This window comes from Bos taurus, unplaced genomic scaffold, assembly GCF_002263795.3.
Source record: "Bos taurus isolate L1 Dominette 01449 registration number 42190680 breed Hereford unplaced genomic scaffold, ARS-UCD2.0 Leftover_ScbfJmS_1396, whole genome shotgun sequence".
In the NCBI taxonomy this organism is placed as follows: Eukaryota; Metazoa; Chordata; class Mammalia; order Artiodactyla; family Bovidae; genus Bos; species Bos taurus.
The window spans coordinates 63235-77764 of record NW_020190496.1 but is presented as its reverse complement, the minus strand read 5'-3'; the positions used below and the strand labels follow the sequence as shown (position 1 = coordinate 77764).

The following is a 14530-nucleotide window of genomic DNA, read 5'->3' as shown; positions in this document are numbered from 1 at the left end:
AAAACATTCCTGGAATAATGCTCCTGAGGTTCTCATTCATCACATTTTTACCATACTGATCTAAGACTTTTAATTCATAATACTGAGAGAATCAATATCATCATTCCCTTGTTTATATTGTATGTTTTACAGCTGAATTGATACTTTTTTTTTTAAAAGATTCTGATCTGGAAACTGATCTCCAGGAATTGGCTGAGGCAAAGACTGGGGATAAAGGTGGAGATGGTCCCGATGTCAGGGAGGAGGTTGCATCAAATACAGAGCCTGTTGAAATGCCAGAAGCAGGTATGTCATCCATTCAGAAAGTAATTTATGTGGTTTCTTTTTTTTTTAATTCTTTTATTTTTTTATCTTTTAAATTTTATTTTATTTTTAAACTTTACATAATTGTATTAGTTTTGCCAAATATCAAAATGAATCCGCCACAGGTATACATGTGTTCCCCATCCTGAACCCTCCTCCCTCCTCCCTCCCCATACCATCCCTCTGGGTCGTCCCAGTGCACTAGCCCCAAGCATCCAGTATCGTGCATCAAACCTGGACTGGTAACTTTTTTCTTACATGATATTTTACATGTTTCAATGTCATTCTCTGAAATCTTCCCACCTTCTCCCTCTCCCACAGAGTCCATAAGACTGTTCTATACATCAGTGTCTCTTTTGCTGTCTCATACAGGGTTATTGTTACCATCTTTCTAAATTCCATATATATGCGTTAGTATACTGTATTTATGTTTTTCCTTCTGGCTTACTTCACTCTGTATAATAGGCTCCAGTTTCATCCACCTCATTAGAACTGATTCAAATGTACTCTTTTTAATGGCTGAGTAATACTCTATTGTGTATATGTACCATAGCTTTCTTATCCATTTATCTGCTGATGGACATCTAGGTTGCTTCCATGTCCTGGCTATTATGAACAGTGCTGCGATGAACTTTGGGGTACACGTGTCTCTTTCCCTTCTGGTTTCCTCAGTGTGTATGCCCAGCAGTGGGATTGCTGGATCATAAGGCAGTTCTATTTCCAGTTTTTTAAGGAATCTCCACACTGTTCTCCATAGTGGCTGTACTAGTTTGCATTCCCACCAACAGTGTAAGAGGGTTCCCTTTTCTCCACACCCTCTCCAGCATTTATGTGGTTTCTGTTTTTTCAGAATATTATATCTTTAATAATATAGAAGGAACATTACTATTATTTTAATAACAGAGTTCACATATTCTTTGAAAGATAGTTCAGACCCCAGATGCCTGAGTGCCTGACTTACAGACTTTCAAATAAAGAAACAGAGAGGATCAAAGCCATATCGAATTGAAAATAGGGAACCGTTTTCTTCTCTTGTATTAGTACTTTAAGCAACAGCTAATAATTTTCAGGTTCTTTTATAATTTCTGCTTGTAGCAAATATGGCATGCATTTATAATAAATATTAGTTTATATGAAATATGCTCAGGCATTCAAGTAGGTTCTAGTACCAGCTTTAGCATAACGTGTGTGATTCTGTGAAATCCCTTAACTTCTAAACTCAACTTTACTCATATAAGTTGTGAATTCAGAACAGATACACTAAAATGCTAAGTTTTCAATGCTAATTCTTGCATTCTCTGATTCTCTTCGATGGAATGCATACAAGAATACTCTTTTTTTATGACTTATTTATCATAAAATATCATCTTGAGTCAAATTTTAACAGGGGAATTGAGATTTCATTTTCTGATGGGGGACACATGTTCACCTGTGGCTGATTCATGTCAATGTATGGCAAAAACCACCACAATATTGTAAACTAATTGGCCTCCAATTAAAATAAATAAATAAATTTTTTTAAGAAAATGAGCCAACATTCTTCTTGATGTTTGTTAAATTCTCTCAAATTCTGAATTCTCTAGCTCTTAAAAAAACAGTTGGATTTTAAATCCTTTCCCCAGTAAGCATGCAATGACTGAATAATAAAATGGCAAAAGATAGTCTAGTTTCCTGTTTCTGTGGCTGATCAAGTTGAGAGAGTGCATTTTGTCAGTGATATTCAAGCCAGGTGTGAGTAAGATATATATGCTAAGCACACTACCTGCCCCCACGTTTGGTATTTTTGGGGGGTGGGGGTGTTGCCTATTTTAATTGGAGGATCATTACTTTACAATATTATGATGGTTTTTGTTCTACATCCCTCTCTCACTCTTAAAGAACTAATAAAAATCTGTGCCTCATGATATAATCGTCTCTAACCATAGTTATTTTTCCTTTGATACATGAATTTAAAAAGTTCTGAAGGTCAAAGATTGTAACTCTAGTTCTTCCTGCGTAATCAACTTAGTATCTTTCACATATGTGTTTTCCAACTTGCTGACAATGAATTGCATGGTACTGATTTTAAAGGAAGAACTTCATAGTTAGGGAAGAATTTACTGTGTATTAGCCTTCTAAATATTTTCACTTTACGTTTTTGTTCCATTCCATTAGAACATTTATACAAAAATACAACTTTCATACTACTTTCAAGTAACGACAGAACATGATTAAAATGTTCTCATAGAAAAATCTTAGCCCTAAATATGTATGGTATTTAAAAAGAAAAATACATAAATTACAAGGTACATAAATACAAAATCCTACATCCAATATAAACGGTAAGAAAAAGAGCAACAGAATAAACCTAAGGGAAAAAGGAAAAGATACTTAATAAAAGACAGGTATGAATGGTTAGGAAGAGGAAAATAAACTCAACTAATAAATAAAGACAATGTGCTAGTTTCCATATTTTTTAATATATATATATATATGTATATATATACACACACACACACACACACATTTTAAAATATTCTTTTCCGTTGTGATTTATCACAGGAGATTGGACATAGTTCCCTGTGCTGTATAGTAGGACCTTGTTGTTTATCCATTCTGAATGTAATAGTTTGTATCTGTCAACCCCAAACTGCTAGTCCACTCCTCTTAGTTTACATAACTGTGAAGAAAATGGAAAGAGCCCAAGTATACATAATAAGAAATATGAACAAGACACTAACAGTTATTATATTACAGAATTAAAACTGAGGATAATCTGGAACTCAGATATTTTTAGAATATTGATGAAATGGCTAATAGGGTAGAAAAACAAGTATTATTTAACATACCCCAGTAACTAAATAACTAAACATCACCAATACTGGTAATATGCTTGAAAAGTCTATAGAATCTCGAGAGGATTAACTGAAGGTAAGCCAAAGCGTCGCCCTTAGTGTTCTTGTTTTAGTCCATTTTGTAAAACTACAACTGCAGTGAGCTTTGTATACCTCTCCTGTCATCAAAGTTCTGCTGAGGAACTTTTCTAATGTTTATATTATAGGTGAAGGGCAACCATTTACTTGAAAGAAGATAAACTGAAACGATTTATGCTGTTCTTATTTGTATATTTGACTGTTAAAGTTGTGGAAATAAAGTTTCATTTTCTACTTGCACATTTTTGTTAAATTTATCCCTGGCTATTTAATGTTATTGAAAATTGATGGTTTGTGATTTTTATTGTCTAGTTGAGGATGTATATAGAGATAGAATATCTATATATAGATTTTCTGTCCAACAATTCCTCTAAATATGCATATTAATTCCACAAATTTAGATCTAGATTATTTTTGCTTTTCAAATATACTATTATATTTGAATATCAACAGTTTCTACTGGCTTAAACCTTAAACCTGTCCTCATTTTTCAGCATTGAACAAACCTGGCCAGAATAGTCTTGACTAAAGCAGGTGATAATTGGTATTTTTCCCAATAGGAAATGAAAAAATCTTCTCCATTTCAACCTGTTTTCGTTGCGTTTTTTGTAGATATAATTTATCAGAGTAAGTTCCATTCTATTCCTAGTTTGCCGTCTTGAATATAGATTAATTTTCATCAAACACATATAATGTATCAATTGTGATGATCATAGAATTGTTTTTCCTCCACTTTTCTATTAGTGTGGTGAAATGCATTGGTAACCTTATACATTTAAACCACCCTTGCATTTCTAGAGTTAACATGTTAATGCATATACATACATATATATATATATACCTACACATAAAAATTGCATAAAAGCCTTTGGTCTTCTCTTGAATAAATGGGTTTACAAAATGTGCCACCCAAATCTCATACGGTGGTGTCCCTGATGAAATCATTGACAGGGAAACATTTTTTAAAACTTAATATGATTGTATTTTCCTATAGAGAAATGGAATGCAAAAGCCATTGTCAAAGGTTGTAGGGAGACAGGAAAAAAACTGCTGTCAAATTCCATGGCAAATGCCACACCATATCTTTCACACACTTCTGACTTGCCTTCCAAGTTTTTTTGGGTGCAGGGAGAGAGCAGCCACAAACATATTTTCTTCTCCATGACGTCCTCCATTGGCTTGATAGTCACCAGATCTCAGAAGCCCTCCAACTGTGTGTGTGTGTCTGTGTGTGTGTGTGTGAATCACTCAGTCGTGTCTGACTCTTTGCGACCTCACGAACTGTAGCCGCCAGGCTTCTCTGTGGATGGAATTCTCCAGTCACGAATACTGGAGTGGATTGCCATTCTCTTCTCCAGTGGATCTTCCCAGCCCAGGATTCGAACCCTGGTCTCCTGCAGATTCTTTACCATTTGAGCTACAGGAAGTCCTCCAGCTGTCTGATTCCCCCCTATTCTTATTATTACATAATAAAAAAATGCTTACCTATCTGAGGCCCCATCTGCATCCTCACGCAGCAAAAAAATATATTTCTGCTACAAAGGACCTATTCAGAATGCACTCTGCTTAAGGAATAACAAGGGATTATAAATAGCAGCTGTTGTGCCCTTACAGAGGTATGAAAACGCAGGTCCAAAAGGACTGAAAATGGGAGGTTCAGATCTACCATGAGACTTCAATAAGAGTATCCCATCTTACCAAAAAGTATGTGAAAAAGCCCCTAGGTCATGGAGCTGTCTGACAAGATTAGATCCTAGCTAGAAGAAAAGGGAAAGGAATGAGGGGAACTTCGTGAGACAAAATGACTTGAGTCTTATCTGCTCTGTCTCCTTATTGGCTATGACATGACATAACTGGGCTTTCCTGATGGCTCAGATGGTAAAGAATCCGCCTGCAGTGCTGGAGACCTGGGTTCAATCACTGGGTCGGGAAGATCCCCTGGAGAAGGCCAGGGCAACCCACTCCAGTATTCTTACCTGAGGAATCCCCATGGATAGAGGTGCCTGACGGGCTACAGTCCATGGGGTCACAAAGAGTCAGATACGACTGAGCGACTAAGCACAGCACGTGACATAACTCAGAGTATCAGTACTGGCTCTGACACATACTGAGTGAAGGTGAGAAAGGTATTTACATCCTTTGGATCTGTTTCCCCATTTCTAAAATGGAAATTACAATTTTACACTAAATATTTGTTATGAAGAATAAACAAGATAACATGTGCAATAGGCATTACATTGCAAATGGATTTGGCTTATTCTACTCCATTTTTTCATTTAAACATTTACCTTTACAATTACAATTCTCTCACAAGTGATACAGATTTTGAATTTCAAATAAACTATAATGTTAACTTTTAAAATGAACTGGACTTGAGAAACATATTTTGTCTATATAAATATATTGATTCAATAGCAGATTCAATAGCTGGTATCAGACATGGCATCCATTCTAAGGTTGGTTTGTTAATGAGGACTGACAAGGCTACCCTAAGTCATAGTATGTAGTGAAAACCGTGCTCCTTGCTGTGTGTGATGACAAAGGAAATAAGCCAGTATTCTGGTCACGCAACATCACACAACTCAACACCAGACTCTGTCACGTAGTCAGGCAGCCAGTCCCTAAGTCACAGCGCAGGAACTACAGGGCCTCAGGGCACCACTGCAGTTGTTAGTTTGGCTTGTCACCTTCTACGGGCTTGGCCAGTAAGGAGACAATGAACCCGAATGGATTCAGATTCTACCTTACAGACAGTGCAGAAGCAATATGACCCTGGTGTCAGTTGCCTTGTCCCTAGTCCCGCGGTTTGCCACTGAATTGGAAGGCCTCAGTAAAGGCACTACAGGTGGTGGGTCTGTGCCAGGAAGGAGCCCGCAGTTGTGCCCTATGGCAATGAGCAGCTCTGTAGTCCACAGCTGTATCTCAGCTGGGGCTAGGGAGACCATCCTATGTTCAACTGAAACCAGAGGTGGATGAGTAACAACTTTGTGTCACCTCCAGCTGGATGAGGAGGCAGGTGAGAAATGGCCTCATAGCAGCTCTTCATCAGGCTGCTTATCTCCCCTTGCTGCAAGAGCAATCAGGAGGTTCTCTGACAAGTTTCAAGCCAGCCTTCAGTTTAGCCTTGCCTACGTAGCCTAAGTGGGGACATGCAAGGGCACCAGGGCACCAGGACAGAGTCACACTCCTACAGTGTCTGGAACAACACACAAGACTAGGTATCGTGCTACAAATATGACACTTATATACTGACTCCTACATGGAGGAGATGCTTTTCCTGTCAGTCATAAAAATATTCCTTCATTGAGTACACACACATTGATTACTAGCATGTCTCAGGACGTGTCTGCAATGCTTGAAATAACAAGACCAGTGATGTGAGGTGGATGATGGGAATATCACACTGGTGGGCCAGACAGACACATAAACAGAAAAGAAGTGCAAAGGAGAAACACAGGGAATGGACCTAAGGGAAAAGCAAAGCAAAACGGTGAGCAGGGTGGCCAAGAAGCAGGAGGAAAGCTAGAAGATAAGGTTCATTCTAAGAGTGAAAGAGGTTATATATAACACAGCCGTGCTTTGACCCAGGCTGTGGATGAGAGTCACAACCTCCCCTGCATCACTGCCCCTTTTGAGGGTGGTGTCTGGGAGTCTAGAGATTCTGAAGGGAGAGAAAGAAAATAGAGAGTGCAGGGGATACATGCATCCGCCCTGATAGAGATACAGGTGCAGCTTTTTACAGGAACCAGTTGGGGATGAGCAGAGTTGGATTCGGTGACTCAAGAAGTAATGTGCAAGTGAATGTAAAGGGAGAAAGCACATGGAGAGGGGGTAAACAGCTCCAACTCCCATTTCTGTACCAGGGTAGGTGCTCCATTACTGTTGTGAGAAGGCTCCCTGGTCTGAGCTCTGGGAGGGAGTGATGAGCATTCTAAGGACCCATCATCACCAAAGCAGGGGGCACTGAGTGTGTGAAGACATAAGTCTCAGCTTTTACCACTGACAGACACAGAAAGCTTCTTAGCCCTGTTGAGAGTGGGGCTCTGGCAGCTTCTGCTGCTGCTGCTGCTAAGTTGCGTCAGTCGTGTCCGACTCTGTGCGACGCCATAGACGGCAGCCCACCAGGCTCCCCCGTCCCTGGTATTCTCCAGGCAAGAACACTGAAGTGGGTTGCTATTCCTTGTCCAATGCATGAAAGTGAAAAGTGAAAGTGAAGTCGCTCAGTCGTGTCCGACTCCTAGCAACCCCATGGACTGCAGCGCACCAGGCTCCTCCGTCCGTGGGATTTTCCAGGCAAGAGTACTGCTTAGGGAAGCTCAAAGGTAAGGTGGAGGTGGTGGTGGTTGTTCAGTTGCTCAGTCGTGTCCAACTATTTACTACCCATGGCCTGCACCATGCCAGGCTCCTCTGTCCTACACTATCTCCCTGAGTTTGATCAAATTAATGTCCATTGGGTTGGTGATGCTATCTAATCATCTCACCCTCTGTCGCCCCCTTCTCCTCCTGTCTTCAATTTTTTGCATCAGGGTCCTTTCCAATGAGTCAGCTATTCGCATCTGGTGGCCAAAGTATTGCAGCATCAGCATCTGTCCTTCCAGTGAATATTCAGAGTTCATTTCCTTTAGGATTGGCGGGTTTGTTCTCTTTGCTGTCCAAGGGATTCTCAAGTCTCATCTCTGGCACCACAATTCGAAAGCATCAATTCTTTGGCACTCAGCCTTCTTAATGATCCAACTCACACATCTGTACATCACTACTGGAAAAACCATAGTTTTGACTCTACAGACCTTTGTCAGCAAAGTGATGTCTCTGCTTTTTAACATGTTGTCTAGGTTTGTCATCAGAGAAAGCAATGGCACCCCACTCCAGTACTCTTGCCTGGAAAATCCCCTGGACGGAGTAGCCTGGTGGGCTGCAGTCTGTGGGGCCGCTAGGAGTCGGACACGACTGAGCGACTTCACTTTCACGTTTTACTTTCATGCATTGGAGAAGGAAATGGCAACCCACTCCAATGTTCGTTCTTGCCTGGAGAATCCCAGGGACGGGGGAGCCTGGTGGGCTGACGTCTACAGGGTCGCACAGAGTCAGACACAACTGAAGCAACTTAGCAGCAGTAGCAGCAGCAAAGTAAATGGACAATAAGGAGATTTCTAAGTAATGAACTGAGAGGGAGGAGGAAAACCAGGATGGTTGCTGTCACAGACTCTGACCAAAGAAAGTGTTTTTGAAGACGGAATGTGCCTGTGGACAATACAGCACTGGGTACTACGGTTTGGCCCATGGAGCTCTTGGGATACGTTAGCAAGGGGATGTTCTGTGGATGGGCACTCAGAGGAGGCATCAAGAGGTAACCACGTAAGGATGCTCCTGGAGTCTATACCTTCAAGAAGCATGGCTTGAAGGGAATCAGATACTCAGGGTATTGGAAGTAGAGGCCTGTGTGCTTGCAGGGTATGCTATTTTCTATTCCCCAAACCAAAGAGACCAGGATGCTAGTTCAAAAAGCATCATCAGGACTGTTGACTAGAAGACAGAGTGGAGAACTGGAATGACCTTCACAGGTGAGTATTCATGTTGAGAGGGGAGTGTGGTATTTTCAAAGCAGCAGTGGAGTTCCAGGAAGACCTCCTTCCTCTCCCTCTGGGCCCCACTTGTGGTGGGGGGGACGTGGGTTGCTGAGACCACAGTTTCAATGTATGCTCCTTAGACTCCATGGACACTTTAATGTATGTTTTCTCCCTGGATGATCTGATCTTCCTCATGAGTGTTCACCCTTCATACTGGTTAGTAACGGGAAAACCCAACCGAAGTTGCTTCTGACTTGGAATGTGTGGTTGCATGCAACCAACAGAATATCCACAGTTACAAATGCTCAGTCTATTCTGGTGAAAATGCTCTCTACTTCTTTCAGCGATGGAGCAAGGGTATATGTCACTTAAAGGCTCACAGTCATGTGGGAGAGGGAGTCTATAACACGGCATAGGTTTGTTCCTCACAGAGGCCTCAGTGTTCCCTGAGGGAAAAATGACTGTCCTCTCCTGGCTCCAGCTGTTGATGCTGACCTGTACCGCCCATGGTGGGGGTGGTGGAACTTGCATTTTTGTCTCCCTCCTCTTGCTGTGGACCTAGTGCTCCCTGGCTGACTGAGCTTCAGCCACCCTGCTTGTATCTGCAGACCCCTCTGAATCTGGGCATCATCGTCCAGTCCATTCCTGGGCGGGGACGTCCACTCCATTGCCTGCTTAGGCTTCATCTGGATTCAGTCCCTTTCCACATTTCTCCCTAAAGTGATGCAGGTCCCTCCCTTGGATCTCACCTGCACTGCAGCAGGAACCAAGATCAGCCCCAGAAAACGAAATTCCTAAACTGCATCCACCCTTCTGCCAAAGACTCCGTTGGGTCATTGTACAGTGTGCCCCTGGAGTCCCAAGTGTGAATACGGTGGAATCCTCCTGTCCCTGGTGTTCATTTCTTGTCACACCTCCCTTGTCTGAGCTCTCTCGCCTCTGCCTGCCAGTTCCTCTGTGGGCCATTCCCCATTGTGACTGGGATGCTCTTTCCTTTGGCTTGTCTTTCATTTGACCCAAGACTTCCCATACAATACCCAGGTCAAAGGGGGCACAGTGTAGAATGTGTACCTTGTGGAGTTCAGTTAGGATACTTTGCTGTCACATACGCCCCACGCCCCTGAAATATAAAAACAGAGGGATAAAGAACACAAGAGTCAAATATGCCAAAGATGCCTGAGATGTTGTCTTAGGTGAGCACTGAAGAGTGTCTGTGGGATCAGGAAGTATGGATATTAACGATGGCCATGACGAGACCAGTTACAGCGGAGTGACTGGGACAAAAGCTCCACGGAAGGGGGCTGAGGAGACAATATCTCAGCAGAATTTGAAGCAGTTTTGCTTTGAAGGGCAACCGGTAATGTGCCAGGAGCTGCAGAACAGGGTGGAAGACGGTGGGTTTCCCCCTGTGCTGTGGAATGCTGGGATGAAGAGGGAACAGGTTCTGGTTCAGGACAGAGGAGTGATAACTGCAGGTGCAAAGTCCCTGGGAAGGTGCAAGGCATGGGATCCTGAGCAGAGATGAGGGGCTGGGTGTAGTCAGGAGCACACGTGCAGAGGGACAGCTGACTGCCAGGGCAGAAACACGGAGTTTGGGACTGGGAAACTTGAGAAATCCCACGGGATTGCTTCTTCCTTCTCCACGAATTATTGGCCTGTGGGGTTAGTGGTCATAGGATGGAGGAAGGTTTCTTCTCCAAGAATTATTGCCGGATGGGGCTGGTGGTCATCAGGATGGAGGAACGTTAATACTGTGTAGTGTAGTAGTGTAGGTAGGTGAGAGTGAAAATGAACAGCAGTTCCTCTCTGGCCACGGATTTAAGATAAAACACTTCTGTAAAGTTGTAAAGTTTGCTTCTCAACGCTCTGGTGCTCAGACATAGGCAGGAGGGTGCAAGGAGCACAAAAGGGGTGTTTGCGGGGGACAGCTTCCAGCCCTGGCTCAGCGGATCCAGGAGGGGCCTGGCGGGTAGTGTTGAAGGACATGTGGTAGGTGAGGCAGGGGTTTCCAGGAGGTTCTGGTATCAGTGCACTGGCACTAGAGCCAGGGAGCTGGAGGGTAGGACATCATGTTGAGGGTGATGAGAGGGAGGAAGGCTAGAAACAGGAGAGCATGAGGGGCGCGGTCTTTCCTGATGCCCGGGGCGGGACCATGGGCAGGGGGATGCTCCGGTGAGGAGGAAGGGAAAATCGAAGAGGACGGAGAGTCTCCAGGATGACCGGGTGAGCCTCGTGGGCAATGAGGACGGATCAGAAGAGTGAGGGCTGAGAGAACAGTGAGTGTACCACGGGAGGAAAGCCTCCACAGGCCTGGGGTGGGCGGGAGGAGAAATACAGGGGACTTTTACCGGTCCCGCACTTTGGGGGCTTCGGCAGTGGGCGACAGGACCCGGACATACCCGGTTAGGTTGCTCAGTGAATGAAGACTTAGAAACAGGGTCCAGGAGAAATCTCCCAACCGACCCGGGCCAGGAGACTGGCGCGGGGCTCACTGGGTTCCTGCGCGCAGCCCCGCCCACCAAGCACCGGATTTCCCGGATTCCCTGACTTCCTGCCTGTGTTGCCTTGGTTCCGTGGGCCAGTGGAGAGGAGCCCGCGGTCCACAGGTGGTTTGGCCGGACCCCTTCGAGAAGATCCTTTTCTTTCTCTGGTCCTCATGGGCATCCCCCTCAACTTCCGCGTCCACGCTGTCCAGTCCTCTGCGCGAAAACCCAACAGAAAGGGTGGATTTTCTTTCGGCCTTGTGGCGTTTTGGTTTCTGTGATCTGCAGGGGGCAGTGTTGCTCCAAGTATTGCCATTCCGTTTCTCCCCCGCCCTTCGCCATTGAAAAAAATGTGACGAAGCCTTTTGCCACAAGAAGTGTTCTGTATTTTTCTCCGCTTGCAGGGGTTGGCTGCTTCAAACTGCAGCTGAGCCCTTCAGACAGCCCTTTGTGGAAATTTTGAACAAACCCACTGACACTTAAAATTACAATAAAATAATATAAGCTGATATATTGAATAATGGGGGCGGGAGTGAGCTCCCTTGTCTTGCTTCTCATCCTAGAGGAAATGCTGGATTTAAAAAGACCTTTATTATGACAGTGAGTTTTGACTTGAAAATGTTTATGTGAAGTGGAAATGGAAGTTGCTCAGTCCTGTCAGATTCTTTAAGACCCCTTGGACTGTGTAGGCTCCTCTGCCCATGGGATTCTCCATTCAAGAATATTGGAGTCGGTTGCCATTTCCTTCTGCAGCGGAGCTTTCCAACCCAGGGACTGAACCTGGGTCTCCTGCATTGCAGGCTGACTCCTTACCATCCGAGCCACCTACAATAATAACATGACAGGGACAAGTGCCAAGCTAAGATCCTGCTGCGTAGATGCTGGACACCACCCAAGAAGCAGGTGGTATTACTTCCCTCATTTTTGCCTTTGAGAACTGTGGCACACAGAGGAAGAAGCAGCTGCCAAGGTTCTCCAGGTTCCTCCAAGAGTGTCCCTATGTTCAGGTCTCAAGTCTGTCAGATTGTATTTTGCACACTGGTTTGCAGGATGCTTTCCTATCCCCAAGAGAAGAATGCAATAAAATAATGGGAATGAGGGTAAAGTGAAAGTATTAGTCGCTCAGGCCTGTCTGATTTTTGAGACCCCCTGGACTGTAGCCCACCAGGCTCCTCTGTCCATGGGGATTCTCCAAGCGAGAATATTGGAGTTGGTTGCCATTCCCTTCTCCAGCAGATCTTCCTGACCCAGGGATTGACCCTGGGTCTCACAGGGATTGCACCGAGGTCTCCCACATTGCTGGCAGATTCTTTACCATTTGAGCCTCCAGAGAAGGCCAAAATGAATGTAAACTAGCCTACAAAACTTTTTAAAATGTATAATAACATAGTTATTACAATAAGATGCTAAATGAAAAGGCAGGGTGCCACACAGAAAACAATTCATGTACTGTATCAGTATCATGGCACAACACAATGATAAAGTAAAGCACCTGGAACAAATCAGGTACTTTTCATTTGCTCTATATTTGACCAGATTTATATTGAGAACAGACTGCGGGTCATTTCTTGGTTGATAATGGAAATACTAGTGTGAGGAAAAACACAGCAAAAGATACAGCACCTATCCTTAGACAGTTCTATTATATTTCCCATTCAGGTAGGGGATCAGAGATGAGAACTATAGCTCTGGAGACTACCTGAGAGACAGATGGGCAGACAGCAGAATTCATTTTCACTTCTGAAGAATCTCATGGGCACTTGCTGGGTACATAACATTGAGCTCTGAGGGTGGGGAGGAAAAGTAGATTTCATCACTCCTGTCTCCTGTAATGAAAAGGGAAGCTATTTGTTATTAGGGGAAAGATGTTTGTGAATCACAAGTATGAGAAAGGTCTTATGTTCAGAATACATAAGGAATTGGAAAATTGCAAAGGACAAAATGTAGTGAAGGCAGACAGATCCTTTTGTCAGGAATTCAGGTGTGGAAGGATAAACAAGAAAGTGGCAGCTCCTGGGCATTTTAAAGGTGATGGACGTGGCCTGGTCCTGGTCATGGTGGTGATCACTGGAATTTGCCATGTGTCAGAGCTCAGAAAGCTTCACACCCAAAGACAAGCAGGCCAGGACTTACCTGGTGGTCCAGTGGTTAAGAATCCACCTGCCATATAAAATTAATACGCAGAAATCCCTTGCATTCCTATCCACTAACAATGAAAAATCAGAAAGAGAAATTAAGGAAACAATCCCATTCTCCATTGCAACAAAAATAATAAAATTCTTAGGACTAAATTTACGTAAAGAAACAAAAGACCTATATACAGAAAAATATAAAAAAAAACTGGTGAAAGAAATCAAAGATAACACAAATAGATGGAGAAATGTATCATGGTCTTGGATTGAAGAATCAATATAGTGAAAATGAGTCTACTACCCAAAGCAATCTGTAGATTCATCACAATCCCGAACTACCAATGGTATTTTTCACAGAACTACAAGAAATAATTTCACAGTTTGTATGGAAACACCAAAGACCCCGAATTCCCAAAGCAATCTTGAGAGAGAAGAGTATAATGCAGGAATCAACATTCCTGACTCAGACTATATTACAAAGCCACAGTCATCAAGATGGTATGGTACTGGCACAAAGACAGAAATATAGATCAATGGAACAAAACAGAAAGTTCAAGGATAAATCCCTGCACCTATGAACACCTTGTCTTTGACAAAGGATGCACAAATATGCAATAGCTAAAACACAGTCTGTTCAATGCATGATGCTGGGAAAATTGGTCACCTATGTGTAAAAGAATGAAACTGGAAGACTTTCCAACACCATACACAAAAAGAAAGTCAACATGGATTAAAGACCTAAATGTAAGACCAGAAACTATAAAACTCTTAAGAGGCAAACATAGGCAGAACACTCTGTGACATAAATACAGCAAATCCTCTAGGATCTACGTCCCAGAGTAATGGAAATAAAACAAAAATAAACAAATGGGACCTAATTATACTTAAAAGCTTTTGAACAGCGAAGGATTCTATAAGCAAGGTGAAAAGACAGCCCTCAGAACAGGAGAAAATAATAGCAAATGAAACAACTGACAATGAATGAATCTCCAAAATGTAAAAGAAGCTCATGCAGCTCAATATCAAAAAAAAAATGATCAACCCAATAAAAAGTGGACAAGTGACCTAAACAGACATTTCTCCAAAGATATACAATGGCTAATAAACACATGGAAAAGATGTTTAGTTTCTGA

At 42.9% G+C, this 14530-nt stretch overlaps 1 protein-coding gene across 1 annotated transcript in view; it reads left to right on the top strand.

Annotated features, from left to right (window-relative positions):
• Positions 1–3455, top strand: part of LOC100296695 (X antigen family member 5) — a 265171-nt gene extending 261716 nt beyond the window's left edge. The window contains exons 4-5 of the mRNA XM_024988939.2: positions 160–285; positions 3344–3455. Of these exons, the coding sequence (XP_024844707.1) occupies positions 160–285; positions 3344–3366 (149 nt within the window). The 3' untranslated portion in view covers positions 3367–3455. The remainder of the gene's footprint in view (positions 1–159; positions 286–3343) is intronic.
• Positions 3456–14530: the final 11075 nt, after the last annotated feature.